Source organism: Pinus tabuliformis, chromosome 8 (genome assembly GCF_031772625.1).
Source record: "Pinus tabuliformis cultivar Carrire ecotype Pingquan chromosome 8, CPIR1, whole genome shotgun sequence".
NCBI classification, from domain to species: domain Eukaryota; kingdom Viridiplantae; phylum Streptophyta; class Pinopsida; order Pinales; family Pinaceae; genus Pinus; species Pinus tabuliformis.
This window is the reverse complement of record NC_142294.1, coordinates 709,576,063-709,594,015: the sequence shown is the minus strand read 5'-3', so window position 1 is coordinate 709,594,015 and position 17,953 is coordinate 709,576,063. Positions and strand designations below refer to the sequence as shown.

Below are 17,953 nucleotides of genomic sequence, written 5' to 3'. Positions count from 1 at the left end.
TGTATTCACTAGTTTGGATAGCAGGTAATTATTTTTCTATGCTGATCAGGTGTGGATAAGCATTTGAAACAGAAGATACTTATAAATTTTTGCATTTAGCACCTACCTAAAGGGCTTTAGCGCTCCTTCTCTGGTCTCCCTGGGTTGTCTGTGAGATCTTGAGCACTAAACTTCTGAACAGGGTATAGCAGAATATTGAATGAGCACTGAACAACTTCTGAACAGGGTATAGCAGAATACTGAATGAGCTGTAAGGCCAGACGACAACATAATTTCATTGTTATGGCAGCATATCGTGCACAGCAAAAACCAGGTTGTGCACAACAGAAACCAGAAGCATTGTTATGGCAGTAAGTCGTGGAAGCAAGTCGTGCACAGCAGAAATCAGAACGATTTTGGAGAGGGAGAAATCGTCTGTTTTGGAGAGATATGTAGCGAGATGTCAGAGAAAACCATATGCCAGATGTCAATCAGAGAATGAAAGTGTAGACTACTAAAATGATTCAAAAGAAGGCCTATCAGCCTAATTAGTTGAGTTTTTATCACTAAAGTATTTTATTAATGGGAGGTTATAGGTTGATTCTCCTCGATACTTTCAGGGTTAGGATTTACTAATAAACCAATAGGATGTGATCTATAGATAGATCTCTCTAATTTTTTCTTGAGGTTATAGATCGATTCTCCTCAACACCCTAAAAGTTAGATTTTGCTAATAAACTAGTGAAATGTGATCTTTACAAATAAATTTCCATAAATTTTTCTTATATATATCTCACCAACACAACTAAACAAATTCAATTTCTTAAAAAAACATATCCCACATTTATAAAATAATATATAAATAAATAATCTCCAGCGGCTTTTAATGCTTTTGTTTACTTCTGGTTACGATTCTCTCGGTTTCCATCAAAGCGTTAAATCAAGCAATGCCTAGACGTCTGCAGTTGGCGGTGACAGCTCCCTTCCCGACAACTATAGGGACGTGGGGCTAAACCAACACTCATACCCGTAGGAGCTGACGGGCGTACGGTCATATGGTGGGTTTCATGCGCAACCCACTTATGTGACTTGCTGCAACATCATAGTGTTCCACGTGGAGGAATGTAAGGAGCCGGTGGGCCCACGTGTAATTCATAAGCTACGAAAATGCATTTGATGGTGACGTTGTCAACGTGCTCTCAACCCACTTTTTCCGTTAACAAACTTTTGGTTGTTCATCCACGCGTCTTGTGGCTCACCAATAACTTGTGGGCCTAAACCAATATTGTCTTATATTTTAATATTGGAAAATATTAATGATGAAGTTAATCATGGTCTAATGCTGTCTACGGTGGTTTCATCTCCACAAGTTTTGACGTTTATTTTCAAAAAGGACTATGTACGGACTTTTTGGTTATTTTTAATTTTTGTAAATAATAAAAAAAAAATTAATGTCATTTTTATTTTTACGTCAATAATGACAAGTTAATAAGTATTATATAAATTGAAATATATATATTTTTAATAAAAAAAATACTAAATATTAATTAAATTTAATTAAAAAAAATTATACAATATATATTTTTTGTTTTTTTTTAATCTCATTTTTATGTAAATAATGAAAAGTTAACAAATGTTATATAAATTGAGATATATATTGTTTGATAGAAAAAATATTTAAAATAAAAAATAAAAATACTAAATTATAAAAATTTACTAAAATTATAATTTTATTTAATTATTTTTTAAATTACAAATTAATTATTAAAAAAAAAAACTTCAAAAATGCAGTTACTAAAAATTAATTCAGTTTTATCTCATATCAAAGAAAAAATATTTTAATTTTAATAATGTGTATGTTATATATAGTATATTATTAAATATATCAGTCTAGATTTATTTTAATTTATGATTTACTAAGCACCAAGAGGGATCAAATTTATTTTCACTTTAAAAGAGATTTATATCCCAAGAAATTTGATCGCTCTAGGCACTTGTAGATCCAGAGTTAAGATGTCTCTAAATTGGTTTATTATTAATTAAAATTAAAATTAAAATTATAAATATAATTATTAATTTTATGTTTTTTTTTTAATTTTATTTTTTGTTTTCTATGTATTTAATTTTTAGCTTTATCTAATTTGATCAAGTTAAAATGTTTTGTTGATAATTATAATTAGGCCGATAGGCCTTCCTTTGAAAGGGACTTTCGTCGTCCCTTTGTTCCTCATACTGACACGTGGCATCAGATTTCGAATGGCAAAACCAGGAGTTTTTCAGTCTCGTGTGACAGGTAGCGTCAGAATAGAGCGGGACGGTTCTGCGAGGGAGTGGCGAGCGGAACAGTTCTGAGGGAGTGGCGTCGTGGATATTTATGTTCTGCGAGGGAATGGCGGCGTCGTCTAACTGTTCTGGGGTTCCTTTGGATGTTAGAGCAGAACCTGATCCACGGTTTGTTTTCCAGTTTGTTGGACAGCCTGACGCCCTGAAGACAGTCCTCACATTTTGCAAGCGCAAGGAAAAGTTCATCAGCCCATTTTTACCTGTGACAGAGGTGATCGCTATTTCTGTGTTCATTTTCTTTTCATTCATTCTATCCATCGGTCTGTTGAATGCAAGTATTGCTGCTGCGTCTTTTTTGGTTATGAAGAGAGGCGGCTTTCTCCACTACAGCTAGGGTTTTGACCCCTGCTGCCAACTCGCTGCAGGTAGCTTTCATCACGTGGTCAATTTTTACCCTAAATCCCTGACGCCCTGAAGACAGTCCTCACATTTTGCAAGCGCAAGGAAAAGTTCATCAGCCTATTTTTACCTGCAAGTTTAGCCGTGACAGAGGTGATCGCTCCAGGCAAGTTTGTTCATGGCTTCTTTCTTAGTCTTTGGATGTTTATTTATATATGAAAATTTTTTGTTCCACAATAATGCCTTAACCACCTATCTTCTCTGTGGTTATGGACTGTTATCTTATTCAAACTCTCCGCAATACTAGATTAGTACAAGCCTTTTTTATAGCCTCCATGAAACATACACAATTGCATATGTTCCCTCTTCTACGAAAGGGTGCAGTTGGAAAGCCATGTCCTGAGGCATGAATGCGTAGCTTTATCCCCAAACGTTGAATGCTTATAAATTCAAGGTCATGATTAGGGAAAAACTAATAGGAATTTTCATTTTCTTTTGGGAGAAAGGCAGAAATTGAGAAGAGCAAGATGAAAGAGAATAACTATAGCTATTTCCGTTTCTGGTAAATACAGTTATGTCCAAAGTGGGAATTCTGTGGATGAATTCGATTTTGAGTATGATTAAAACAAACCTGCAAACCGGGGATCTATTTGGTTGTGGAGTTCTTATACCATAGGAGGGTTTTCTCCACCTGAAATCTGTCTATTACTATCTGCATTCTCTATTTCTGTGTTCATTTTCTTTTCATTCATTCTATCCATCGGTCTGTTGAATGCAAGTATTGCTGCTGCGTCTTTTTTGGTTATGAAGAGAGGCGGCTTTCTCCACTACAGCTAGGGTTTTGACCCCTGCTGCCAACTCGCTGCAGGTAGCTTTCATCACGTGGTCAATTTTTACCCTAAATCCAGCCTTGAGCAAAAAACCGTGGTGTTCCAAGCCCCTGTAGCTAAGACCTCAAAGCATGGAGCTCATCAACCAGAGAGAGTATGTTTCCTCATGAAGTTATTAGAAGTGTCAAAGAAAATAACTATTCCATTTCCCAGGAGTAAGGCTCTTTTATTTGTTCAAAAGTTTTTGGTTGATAAGTTGATGGGCCAGTGGCTGAATCACAAGGTTTTAGGGCTTTGACTAGAAGAAAAACTACTGCTGATGAAAGGATCCTTAAGTTTCATCCTTTATGGAGACATATATATTGCTTTCCTGTTTGAATGAAGGAGGAAAGAAGCTTAATATTTCACAGTGGCCCTTATTTTACGCGCTATTGAGGGTTTTATTTGAATTGCAGAATGCTGGAATTCAACACTTTTACCTTTCATTTTCACTTTAGTGTACTTTCTTCGCTAAATTTGTTCCAACATCTGAGCCTATCTCATGCATATTTCTAGATAATGTTAGAGCCCATGGTTCCATGATCAGTTGTGTCATCGTGATGATTTGTATTATGTATCATGGTTAGTCAAAAGTGTGACCATTGTACTAGACCATGCTTAGTAATCTATGTAAACTGTTCTTTTCATCCAGATGGTTTCTCTAGACCTTTGAGGTTTGTATCATCTAACTGGGCTGATCTGTTTATTAAATATGAATTGGGCCGACCTGTGCATGTGAGACTTGGGGTTGGCCCCTTTGGAAATTTCAAATTTGTTCATGAGTTATACGGATGTGACAACAAAAAACTTATACATCCACTGCTAAGGGAAGATTTGGCGTTCTTACATGATGAGTGAAGGAGATCGACTATTTGGGGCTTTTGATGCTGAGCATTCACTTTGAAAGTCCACTTACCCATTTTGGAGGATACATAGAGATTGTACTTACTGGTTTTGTGGAGGAAAGGAGCACTTGGGAGGCCTTTAGAGGCTGGATGTGGCATCTTGAAGGGCCTTCTTTGCATCATTTGTGGAGGGAGAAACTGACATACTAACAATTCCACACCTAAGGATAGTTAGGAGGTGAGGTCATACTAACAATTCGACACCTAAGGATAGGTATGAGGTGAGGTCATTCAAAGCCTTTCGTTTCCGGTCATGAAATTACATGGGTTGGTAAGGCTAAAATTATATTCAAACTGCCCACATTCTTTCTCCTTTCACATCATACTCCATTTCGATCTTCTTAACTTTGTACAAAAAGAAAATGGGAATTGAATTACTCCTCTTTTGCAGATCGCTGCATTTAGGTGGATTGGTCAGGCTGCAAATAAATAGAAACTGCCCATGATAGTCCGCAATCTGGCCACTGTTATGTGACTGATGGAATCTGATTGTTGGTATGGTCTGGCCGCTGTTTTCAGGGTCCTGTTTCTGATAGTTCTTCTATATGCCTGGACTGAAGGACTGTGTGAACTTTCAGATTCAATAGCTATACATGGTGTTTGAAGAGCGTGTTCACTATATGCAATGCCTGCTTTTCAACATCCCTAAAATGTGCAGAAATGCACAAGCACAGTGAGTACACCCGCATATAGCATATTAAAGAAAAAAAAATTGTGCATTGTTCACATGATACTTAATATATCATAAATTATTACAAAGCCATATGGAGTCCAGTCAGCCTTTTAGAAGGGTCTGGAAAGGGTAAATTAAGTGAGTGAAATACATGGCAAATGCCTTGATTGAACAACATCTCTTAATGTGTAGGATCAGTATTAGGATTGGCTGAGAAATTTTCCTATTTCATTGATGTTTTGCCGGTACTGCAAGACTATAAGCATTTTTGAGCCGCTTAAGGTGCTTCTAAATTCCAACAATATGTAGCTTTTCCCTGAAGAAAATGGGAATTGAATTACTCCTCTTTTGCAGATCGCTGCATTTAGGTGGATTGGTCAGGCTGCAAATAAATAGAAACTGCCCATGATAGTCCGCAATCTGGCCACTGTTATGTGACTGATGGAATCTGATTGTTGGTATGGTCTGGCCGCTGTTTTCAGGGTCCTGTTTCTGATAGTTCTTCTATATGCCTGGACTGAAGGACTGTGTGAACTTTCAGATTCAATAGCTATACATGGTGTTTGAAGAGCGTGTTCACTATATGCAATGCCTCCTTTTCAACATCCCTAAAATGTGCAGAAATGCACAAGCACAGTGAGTACACCCGAATATATCATATTAAAGAAAAAAAAATTGTGCATTGTTCACATGATACTTAATATATCATAAATTATTACAAATCCATATGGAGTCCAGTCAGCCTTTTAGAAGGGTCTGGAAGGGGTAAATTAAGTGAGTGAAATACATGGAAAATGCCTTGATTGAACAACATCTCTTAATGTGTAGGATCAGTATTAGGATTGGCTGAGAAATTTTCCTATTTCATTGATGTTTTGCCGGTACTGTAAGACTATAAGCATTTTTGAGCCGCTTAAGGTGCTTCTAAATTCCAACAATATGTAGCTTTTCCCTGAATCAAATAACAAGCATTTTGTTAACGTGGATTACCTTCGGTCGTTAATATGAGAGGTTATTCTCCTCCCCGTGTAGGTTGTGCCCTTATTATTGTTTCACCATCAACAGTTAACCTTCTTAGATTAGATTCCCCATTCATGTCACATCTTCTTTGACTAGAATTCTGTATTGTGCTGAAATTGATGAATTGCAGGTACTCCCCTCACGGGAAAAAGAAACCTCTTGTTCTATTATGGAGACAACCTTGACACCGAATGCCATTCCTCTATTGCTGAATGGTTGCACCGAGATTCAACCACTACTTCAAATAATCGATGTAGGTTCCGTTACCTCATTGAAAACAACATCCTCGCACTTCCACATTACTCTATCTGATGGAGCACATCAACATAAGACTTTGCTACCATCTGCATATGGCCCACAAGTTGTCTCTGGAGACATCCAAATTGGATCAATAATTCTGCTCAAAAAATCAGCTTGCACAGTGCTCCAAAACTCCTCGTAAGGCCCACCATTTGAAATCACCCTCTTTTACTGTTTCCCGCCTAACCGTTTTTTGCATCAAAAGAAGGAAAATGGAATCTTTATTAATTCATTTCTTACTTGTTTACATAAGGTCCATCCGAGTCGTTGAGCTTGAAGTTGTGAAGCGCACAGCAGCGTTGATGAAGGACACATCGACGCTGCAACATGCACAGGCGGGTTCAGCCCAATTTAGCTCTTCGTCAGCTAAAGATACCTTGCCCTCTTCAGTTACCCCACCAACTACGGCAACAACTACAACAATTCCATTCACGGCACTCAACCCTTACCGAAAGTATTGGTCTATCCAAGGTAGAGCATCTGCGAAGACATCATTGAAGTCATACAACAATGTGCGAGGCTCAGGAAAAGTTTTCGGATTTGACCTTATCAACCGTGATAAGGAAGAGATCCACCTTTCTGCATTTGCTGAACTGGCCGAATCTCTTTACAATCTAATTCAATTTGGGCAACTATACATTGTATCAAATGGTACAGTGAGAGAAGCAAATCCAAACTACAACCACCTCAAGAACAAATGGGAGATTTACTTGTCTGCTGCTTCCACTATCAATCCATGTCCTACAGATGATCCAACGTTTCCCTACCAGAGCTTTCACTTCACGAATATTGCTGACGTAAAAAATGCACCTCCAAATACAAATGTAGATGTCATTGGTGTTGTTACTTCCACGTCACCTGCATCAACAATTCGACGAAAAGATGGAAGTGAGACATTAAGGAAAACACTCATACTAAAGGACAGGTCGGGTTTTAGCATTGATGTAACATTATGGGGAGAACACTGTGACTATATCGGACAGCATCTTTCTGAATTCTACTCTTTCGACAACCCACCAATTCTTGCAATCAAAGGAGGCCGCGTGTCTGAATTTAATGGCACCACAATAGGGACGATACCAACGAGCACTCTCACAATAAATCCACAGGTTGAAGAGACTCAGCAACTACATGCATGGTTCCGTGAAACCGGCTATAGCTCTTCTTCTCCATCTTTGAGTAGAAACTATGGTGTTGCTTCGAAACGTGCCCTGCCACGAAAGACGTTTCATGAGATTGCTGGCATGCAGCCCTCTAATAAAGCAATCTGGGTTTCAGTTCGAGCAACAATTACTGCTCTTCATATGGATGACTTCTACTTTCTAGCATGTCCACTAGATTTCAATGGAAAACAATGCATGAAGAAGGTTGTGGAGCATTCTAACAATCTTTGGCATTGTACAAAATGTAACGGTGACTTCCCAGAATGTGACTACCGTTACAAACTTAAAATTGAGCTACATGACCACACCGGGAATCTACAGAACGTCACAGTTTTCAATGATGCAGGGAACGAGCTCATGGGCATCACGGCTAAAGACCTGTTCCTACTTTCTATCGAACCAACTGATCTACAGGAAATTTGTGGCCGGATCTCAGGGCACCGCTTCCAGCTAACACTTTCCATTAAAACAGATTACTTCAACGGTGTTCAACGCTTGCAACCAATACTGATCAATTCAGAGGAAATTCAATATGCCTCTGCATGCAAGGAAGCGCTCACTGACATTCAAGCACTGTCCGCTTCAAAACGACCTATTGTTCGCCGCCTGTGAACTTTTTCTTAGGGCGTCATCTACCACGCCTGTTTGTACATAAACAAACATTTCCACACAACTAATTGTCTCATCTTTGTAAATTACACACCCATGTTATTATGATGAAACCTGTAGTTTTCAGTGCAAATACTCTCTTCCATTCATTCCAACATATGTATGTTTGCCATTTACATTTTACGTAATATAAATATCAACAGATGTAAAGAGTCACTACATATCTTTGTCGTTCGTTGTCTACATGCTACACATTGATCCCTTGCTTGCTAAGCTATTCATTTTATCGCTCAAACATGTCAAACAAAAATTTTTCTAAGAAAAGGGAACAAATTATTTTTAATCTTGTTTCTCTCCTCTCAATGATAGATACTGAAATAACATATGGTTTCATATCATTCCTAATTGCATGTTTTCCCTTCTACCTAATCTACCTATCTTCACCGATGTTGAACTAAAAAAATTTAAATCTATGTTCAAAATATAATGTTCCAATTTCACAATGGATGTGCACACAATAAAATGAGATACCAAACATGCACTACTTGTTTACGAAAACTAACAACTACTACTTGTACTTGTTTAGATATGCCACCAAACAATCAACTTGCGGACAAAAACAAGCGGCGGCGTATTCTTTATGCACAACAAAAGGATCGAATAAATGCACGACGTCGACTACTTTATGAACAGCACAACAACCCTACTACTTCCTCTACATCCCTTCCCACCTCAAATGAATATAACCCTCCCCTTAACGAAGAACACCGTCGCTTTCGAGAAAGGATTGATGGACTTTCTACCTTGCATGTTTGCACAACATGCAAGGAAGCATACTCAGGAATGAAAACAAAGCTCTTCCACAATAGACTCTCTTGTTTTCGTTGTGCATCATCTAAATCTACCAATCGTTTTTCTGAACTAAACAACATGGACCCTGGAGAACAACCCTATGTCCTTCACCAATTAACCCAAGTTGAAGAAATGCTCATCGGACGTGTCAACCCCATTCTACAAGTCACTCATTCCCGTGGTGGTCAATATAAATATAGTGGCCATCCAATTAGCTTCCCTCAAGATATCACCAGTATTGCCAAATACTTACCCCGGATGCTCTCTGACTTAGACATCCTCATTGTGAAAAGGCAAAATCCATCTGAAAAGGCTTACGAATTCTACGTTTGCAAATCACGTGTCCTTGCAGCCCTTGAATACAAAATAAAATATGACCCTTACTACCGTGATGTTCAATTGAATTCATCTACAATTTCTACGCTCCCAGATCTCCCTACAGACATTTCTTCTCTTCTCCACAGTGTAACCACCTCCTCTTTTGAACCCCATCAAACCACTACTGATTCCACTTATAATCCTGATGATGTCATGCTACCTCCATTAGAAATCCAACCCTCTTCTTTCGTTCCAGTCCTCCCAAATTCATGTATCGAGCGTGACCACATTTGTAACTATTTGCACTCGACCCATTCAAGTTCAACAAGCTCTATCGATTAGCCTCCAATATCTCCAACCGCTATAAATGAATACAACACCATCGGCCTCCTTGCCATGGCATTCCCCCCACTCTTCCCTACAGGCATTGCAATGATCATGCAACCAAGACTTACAAAAGTTGAAATGCATGAATATGCTTTGCACTTGCTTCACTACCATGATAATCGCTTTGGCCAACACCCAAGATTCTGCTACTATCTTTATAACATTCTAATGCGCCACCGTAGCCAAGCAACAGCCAGTGTTTTCGTGAAGAAGTACATTGAGAACAACTTGCCAACAACGGTGTCAGACCTACGACAGTGTCTTCATGACTCTCCAGATTCAAGATTGCCAGAGCAAATAATGAGGTTTGGGTTAGCTCTACGAGGAACATGGTCTTTCTGGAACAAACGCCGATCTGAGCTGACTGACATGATCACGCAAATAGGAAGCCCAACATTCTTCTTCACTCTCAGTGCAGCTGATACTAAATGGCATGACTTGCACATGATCATGCCCACAAGTGTTCATTCCACTTCAGTCAACCCCTTCCAATGGAAAATCCAAAACATAATTAAAAACCCACATCTAACAGCCCAATATATGCATTGTAGATTTACAATTTTCCTTGAAGAAATCCTTCAAAAAGACCTCCATGCAACCGACTACTGGTGCAGGTATTATTTAATATCCATATCCCTCTACATTAATTTTATACATTGCATATACATGTATTAACTGAATGTACCCTTCATGTTATATTCAGATACGAATGGCAACATAGAGGATCCGCACACATTCATGGCTTCCTTTGGCTACAAAATGCACCAGACGTGGACACACTCGATTGGGACAATGCATTAGAAATTGCTAATGCACAGAAATATTTCGACCACTACGTAATTGCTTGGAATCCACGTCAGGCAGAACACCGAACTATTCCGCTTCACCAGTCAACAATTCATAACCCGTGTCTCCTTGACACCGCAGCAATATTCGCATCCAATCAATTTGAAGACTACACAGAGCTTGTCAACTGCGTTCAACGTCATACAAAGTGTCATGAATCTTCCTGTCTTCGTAAGAAAGACAATGTGCTTAGCTGCCGATATGGAGTACCGTGGGAATTGAAGTCCACTTCTTCACTTTTCATTGATGATAAGGGTCATAAAACCTATGTCCCTGCTCGCAATGATGAAAGATTGAATATTCACAACGCCGATCTACTCTCTATTTGGAGAGCAAATGTTGATTGCCAACCAGTCCTTTCTCGCCATGCTGTATTGAAATATATTTCAAAATATGCAACAAAAGTAGAGACAAGATCTGAGAGCTACCGTCAAATGCTATCGAGACTATCACAAAGTGCCCTCCCAGAAGCACCTACTAGTGGTGTCATCCGAAAACTCCTTACAGAAACCATTGCAGATAGAGACATTGGTGCACAAGAAATATGCCATATGTTACAAAAGCTACCTCTCTCTCTTTGCAGCCATACATTCCGTTCTTTGAATGTCAACAGGGCTGTTTTCAAACGTGTTTCGCAAGATACTGAAAATCCTGGTTCGACACCCAACTTTATCGTTGCATATATGAACAGGCCTGCCTCACTAGAAGCACTGCCCCTCCTTGAAGCTGCTCGCTCGTGGTCATATTCTGCCCAGCGGAGAAGAAACCACTGGAAACACATATTCCCCCCAATGATTGTACATGTCTTGCCCCATTACAATGTCATTCCTTCCTCTACTAATCCTTCTTATGCCACCTTCTGTTGGAGTGAATTACTCTTGTATTTCCCCTTCCGAACACTCCCTGATGATATCGGTACAACTGATGCAGAAATTATTGCACACTGGGAACAAAAAAAAGGTGCATATACAGCATGGCATGTCCATCGCGAACCCGAAAACCCACAAAGCCCACCTACTGAAGATCAACCTACCCCACACACCCCCCCTGATTCCATTCAGATGAATGAATGGAAAATCCTCTCTCAACTACACCCAGGTTACAATATTGCAATTGATGACCTCGACATGATTGGCTACCGCGACTTCGATGTCAACCACAATTGGTCACAAAACACTGTCCCTCCCCCCTTTCAAGAAACTGCCATCAATTTCATTGAATTCAACCGCTCACCCATTCAACACCAACATCATTCATTTTCCAACCTTCCCCATGAGCATACATTATCTCCCACCCAAAGCATAGCTTTCAACGTTGTTTTTTCACACTTCAAAACCCCTTCGCCAAAATCCCCACGGAAGATCATCGTACAAGGAACAGCTGGCACAGGAAAATCCCATTTGATTAAATGCCTTCACCAAGCATTTGTGGAAAACTCGCCAGCCAACAAAAACCCTTTATTGTTACTTGCACCAACCGGCGTTGCAGCTTTCAACATAAATGCCCTCACAATTCATTCTGCCCTTCATATCCCTATCCAGACAATGCATCCTCTCGAAGGGAAGCCGCTCCTACACCTGCAAGAGCAACTCCGTCATGTAGAATACATCCTCATTGACGAAATGAGCTTCATTGGTCCAAAAATGCTTTCTCGCATTGACGATCGTCTAAGAGAGGCATTCCCTCTTCATCGGAATACACCATTTGGTAATCGCTCAATTATCCTTGTCGGAGATTTAGGCCAACTACCACCTGTAAAAGACATCCCTTTATATGCTGGAACATCGCGTGGCACTGCACTTTGGCGCAGCTTCGACATATTCATAACACTTTCAACCGTATTCCGTCAACAAGGAGCTAGCTCGTCCCAGGTTGCTTTCCGGCAAATACTTTCAAATCTTAGGAATGGAATATCTACACTTGAAGATTGGCAACATCTAATGTCAAGAACAAGTTCCTCTCTTACACATGAAGAGAAATGCACATTCGACGAGTCCATGCACCTATTCGCAACAAACAACGCAGTTGTCTTGCATAATAAGAAAATGCTCAAACAATTGAACATCCCAGTAGAACTTTCCTCTGCGGAACAACAAAGACAGAAAACACCTACTACAACAGAAGATGAGCACCTACCTGCAAAGGTGCTCCTATGCAATGAACAAAAAGTTATGCTCACCAGCAACTTATGGGTACATGCAGGCCTTGTCAATGGCGCGCTTGGGAAGGTCATCTCAATATTTTATTCAACTGACTCAAAGCCCCCAGCATTACCATCCTTTGTGGTTGTTGACTTTCAACAATACAGAGGAACACCGTGGGACATTTCGCACCCAACATATGTACCCATTACTCCCATCACAAGGGGTGCACGCCGTCAGATACCACTTCAAATGGCATGGGCTTTAACGATACACAAGTCACAAGGAATGACATTAGACAAAGCAACAGTGGACATCGGCACCAGAGAACGCCAAGGGCTAACATTCACTGCAATTTCAAGAGTGCGGTCACTAGCGGACATACACATCAATCCAGCATTCCCATTCTCCCGCATTGCACAAATGCACAAGAATCCATATCTTAAGCGTAGACAGCAAGAGGAATCATTCCTTGCATCAAAATCTATCCAGGATAATACACTTTAGCCAATCATACAACCTGCCTTCCAGAATTACCCACATGGTAAACACCACTCACTACATAACGAAGTTTCACATAGATTTCTTGCTATTACATTTAATTTCATATGATTTTATACTCATTTGGAATCGTTTAATTTATTTTGAATATTCAAACAAAATCGTCAAACATATTCATTGTCAGTTACAGTGTTTACTTTTTGGATGCCAACAGGTATGAATACATGCTACCTACGACAGTTGTACGAGTGTTGCGAAGAAATCCAGCAACAAGAACTTACATTACAAGATATGCAGACAAGGATCCTCCCACAACAATCCATGCCACTTTACCGTTTGCGCCCAGCAATTACGTTGTTAAAGAATATAAGGAAACTACTTAAGATTACAATTCACATCCATGAAAGGGATGCACACAGGCAGATGCGACATCAACTGCAGGAACAGCTCGCACAACATGGCACCACAATAAACACTAACTGGTGTTGCCGATGCCATGGCCCATCATGCATATATGATTAGCGGCTCATTCTCAATTACATCTCTACATAATGCTTTTATTGTACATATGCTTAGAAGCCAACGAATACTTTCATTGTATATATCTTTACTTATATCTGGCATGTTTAGTTATATCTTAATAGAACTGTTCTCTGTTGTATGGACAAAGAGTATTCAAGTACGTGGTCCACTGCTCTTTGTTTTGGGTTTTATGATTCAACCAACAACTTTTTTTATTAAGAAACACGTTTCTCACTTTAGATAGGTCGATGTTTACAACAACCTATTAGGGAAATTTTCATTCAGCTCTTTAATTCTTTCTATTAGTTTTGATAGGGTCAAAATCTGCATATTGTTTTTTATCATTTACCCAGTTGATGACTAGCTATGAATCTCCCAGTATCTGGATTTGAGCAGTACCTTTCTTTATTGTTAAATTTTCCAGTATCGAAAATGCACTTGACTCTGCCCAGTAGTTGGTACCTTCTGCCAATGCAGCTTTGAAACAGAAACTATGGTTTTCCTTCAGAAATAACACACGTCCAGCACCACAAATCCCTGGAATCTATGGGAATTTTATGTCTCATGCATTTCATATTCATATTTGCAATTAAAATAGTATATGAGGATAGTTCTTGACAGTAGAGGTGTTTTCTTTATAATGAACTATTTCTTTTATTTTGGGCTCTTCACATGCTTGGTGATGCATGTTAGAGTGCCAAGTATTGTGAGTTCATTTATTTTAGTTTCATATTGTCTAGATATGGCTCTTGGGTCTTTACTCCTTGGAAATTAGAAGTCCTATCATTTTCATTTTGGAGGACAGGTTTGTTCAATTGACATTCTTCACTGTAGATTACAGCTGCTGGCTTATAATGTGGATAAGTTTAGGTCCTGTTCATCTTTTTGAAAGGTAAATGAAATGCTGTCATTGGTTGCCATCTCAAAGTTTTTTTGACTTATAGCTTTATCAGTGAGAAAGGTTTCATATCAAATTTCCTCGTGGTTTAATTGCATCAGCTGCTTCCTTAACTGTATTATTTTAATAGCTCAATGAAGACCGCATTCGTAAATGTTAATCTGAAAGCAGTCATAAGCAGTAAACAGAAAATTTACCAACAGTCGCAACTAGATGGCACTCCTGCCTTCCACTCTCAGTAACCTGCAGTGATGAAGAGAATAGATGTCAGAAATTAGTACACTTGAAGAGCTAATAAAGGTTATATTCCAGCCCAACGGTCCTGTAAGGTTCAATTGCTACATGTTATGAAGTTGAAGTCATTTTTTGTGTACCGTATCCCTTCATAGACAATTGCTAACTTTGAATACATTATTATTTGTTTATAATGGTGATATTCGAGAAGCATATGGCCAAATTTTTCTGTATCTGTAAGGCATCCTTTAAATATCAAGGTTTCCTTCGAAAAATATATCTTTCCCCTCTTCTTCAATTAACAAAGGCCCCGCAACCTCCTTTTCTCATCAAGAATGTGCAATATTTATGTCTTCATCAAATCACACAAGCATCTGTCGGAAGCATACAATAAACTGCTGTTAGAGCATGTGAGCAAAGCATTTTACTATTCTTGAGAGATGTAGTTGTGTTCTGCCTTGGCTGGACTGTATCTAGGGTTTCATTCAGTCATCATTTAAAGATGCATTAGTCTCTCGGAGGCTGTCGAAATCCAGGATCTCTTCTCCAACTGGGATGTATGCTCAATACTTGCCCATACCTTTGCCATATCTTTTTTAATGTTTTGGGTTTGCTTCCTTCACCCACATGTGCTTGTTCTTGCATGTTTTGATGTTTTTTTGGCATTCTGATGGGGTTCATTTTCACTTCCCTGTGCCAATCATTCTCAGGATGCTATCTATTTCTTTAGGTGGTTGATTACCTCCTCAAAGCACTTCACTAATACAAACTCCCCCTGCTTCATGTTGGATGATATCCTTCCTGTCCACACACACAATAGAAACAGAATTCTAAAAATGCAAAGTGCGGTAGATAAGATGATAATTTTTTTTACAGAAATCTAAATCTAGGTTTTAAATCTCCTCAAGGAAGTAAAAGTTCACACCTCATTTGGGTTCATTGTTTCAATATTGCTTCTATGAGCCCTTCTAAAGCATCAAGTGCTTCAATCAGAGTGTTGGCAGGCAATGCTTGCTCTTCCATCTTCAAAATCCTTAATCTCTTCTTTATAGCCTCTACCCTTTTGCATACTTGTCATCACATACCCCCTAAAGTGAATAATCTACCTTCCCCTTCTTCATCAACAAAAAAAACTCTGCTTCGTCATCCTCTGCAACCAGGCTTTGGTTTCAAGTGGGATTCTGTCCTTTTCATCTTAAGCTCTATTCAGAGTTCTGGCTACCTCTGTACATTTCACCTCTGGCTCATTTTGACTACAAGTTCCTCCGGATTTTCAGGTTTTCTTTCTGATTTATTGCATTGGGAGACTTAAATTTGTAGTGGCAAACCTTCATATAAGTTGGGTCAGGTTTTCAGCATTTTCAGGCCTATTCTCCTTTGTCTGAGCACATCAATTCTGAGATTGTCCTGTATATTTATAATCAAGAGGTAAAGCGAGACTTTCAGGTGCACAAATCATGATCATCAAATTTCTTCACAGAATGATACTATTATGAGGATTCTGCCCCATTTGAATCAAAGGGTGATGCAGTTGGAAATGGAATGTGCTTTCCTAAGAAGCACACAGTAAAGTCAGAATGATATTTCAGGTGCTTCCAATCACATAAACTTGGACTCTGCAGAGATTGGAGAAATCAGGGAAGAAGACACTGTGTGGCAGCTCCTTGAAGCCATGGAAATAGGAGATTTGGAACCAGTGCACTCTACCCAAGGAATGGGAGAAGCTGACAGCTGTAACATCTTTTATTTTTCTAATGTATTTCAAAGTTTTACTAATACTAGGAAGCTATTACAGGATTTATACTTGTGTGAACTGTTGGAAATCTTTGTTAGTAGTCTTTTGTAAGCTGGGAATTTTAGACATGGAGCTGGAATGCCTAGCTTATCTGGAATTTCAAAGAACAATGTACTTCTGTTGTTTAGCTCTCCTACAACATCTTTTTGATTAATACGAAAGTTTCCTAGTTTTGGTTTAAGAAAGAAAAAGGCAACTCTGCTCTGAACAATTTTGTTGCCTCTGACACTAACATTGATGCAACAGCAGTTGTGAAGACCTTGTCAGAGAACTGGTTATCCTTCCTTAAGCAACATTGGTTGGCGATATTTCTCTTTTGAAAGGATATACGCAGATTACATAATTGATTTAGTAAGCCCAAATACAAGACCTAATTGCTTTTACGGTAATTTGAATCTACAATTTCTGGAGTAGTATTTGGCGGTTCTGAGCTTATCTCTGTTTGCAATTTCATGACTAAGCGTTACTGCTGTCTACAGATACTTGTATGGTGTGATGTTAATAAAATACAATACATGAATTTAAAATCGGTTTCAAAATTTTAATAACGTTAATGTTTTAGTTGTAGTGTCAACTAGTAATGTAAGTGATTTGTTTTAATATTTGCAAATCACAAATTTTGCCACTTTTCATTTACCATGTACAACGTTGTAATTTACTTTTTCAACGTGGTTATTGCCTTCCTCACTACACAACTTTATATATGCTTGACTATCTATAGAACTCTCTTCCTTTTACTAATCCTATCGGCCTCTCTTTGTACCTTTTGAGACAATTGCTAGTTATTATTATTTTTAGCCGAGTCAAAATGTTAAACATTACAACATACAATAATATTTGTAGACAACTATAATCCATATAATTCATCTTAACATCAGTAACATTTTGAAAATAAAAACAAAATAAAATGCAACACAGTAAGTCCCTATCTATAAAGTAGGGGGTGAATATAAACTTTACCATATACATGGTCATTGCAATAGCCATGATCCTTGTAGAGTGTTATCTAAGTTGCCATCCTCAAGTGGGTTAGCTTACTTTCGGGGTGAATATAAACTTTACCATATACATGGTCATTGCAATAGCCATGATCCTGGTAGAGTGTTATTTAAGTTGCCATCCTCAAGTGGGTTAGCTTACTTTCACTAAAGTTTAGATGGTATGAACTTTGAAAATTATATTTACCATGAGATAAAGGTGTACAACATATAAAGTGGACAATAACTACTTATGCCACACTAAAACTCAGTCAATTCAAT

At 38.7% G+C, this 17,953-nt stretch overlaps 2 protein-coding genes across 2 annotated transcripts; both read left to right on the top strand.

Annotated features, from left to right (window-relative positions):
• The first annotated feature begins 2,368 nt into the window (after nucleotides 1–2,368).
• Nucleotides 2,369–8,203, top strand: LOC149237583 (replication protein A 70 kDa DNA-binding subunit A-like). The gene is made up of 5 exons (XM_089369323.1): nucleotides 2,369–2,533; nucleotides 6,259–6,566; nucleotides 6,682–7,079; nucleotides 7,176–7,753; nucleotides 7,913–8,203. The coding sequence occupies exons 1-5, from the start codon at nucleotides 2,369–2,371 to the stop codon at nucleotides 8,201–8,203; spliced, it is 1,740 nt and encodes a 579-aa protein (XP_089225449.1).
• Nucleotides 8,204–9,766: 1,563 nt separating this feature from the next.
• On the top strand, nucleotides 9,767–13,628 carry LOC149237582 (uncharacterized). Its single transcript, XM_089369322.1, has 4 exons — nucleotides 9,767–10,062; nucleotides 10,461–10,858; nucleotides 10,958–12,920; nucleotides 13,460–13,628. The coding sequence occupies exons 1-4, from the start codon at nucleotides 9,767–9,769 to the stop codon at nucleotides 13,626–13,628; spliced, it is 2,826 nt and encodes a 941-aa protein (XP_089225448.1).
• Nucleotides 13,629–17,953: the final 4,325 nt, after the last annotated feature.

Bases quoted from the DNA above. Each gene is read 5' to 3' on its own strand.
- LOC149237583 (XM_089369323.1), top strand. From the start codon at position 2,369: ATGGCGGCGTCGTCTAACTGTTCTGGGGTTCCTTTGGATGTTAGAGCA. The intron at 2,534-6,258 runs GTGATCGCTATT...GATGAATTGCAG, and splicing joins CATTTTTACCTGTGACAGAG to GTACTCCCCTCACGGGAAAA. The intron at 7,754-7,912 runs GCATGTCCACTA...GGGAATCTACAG, and splicing joins TGGATGACTTCTACTTTCTA to AACGTCACAGTTTTCAATGA.
- LOC149237582 (XM_089369322.1), top strand. From the start codon at position 9,767: ATGGCATTCCCCCCACTCTTCCCTACAGGCATTGCAATGATCATGCAA. The intron at 10,063-10,460 runs GTTTGGGTTAGC...TGTTATATTCAG, and splicing joins TTGCCAGAGCAAATAATGAG to ATACGAATGGCAACATAGAG. The intron at 12,921-13,459 runs GTGGGACATTTC...GGATGCCAACAG, and splicing joins CAACAATACAGAGGAACACC to GTATGAATACATGCTACCTA.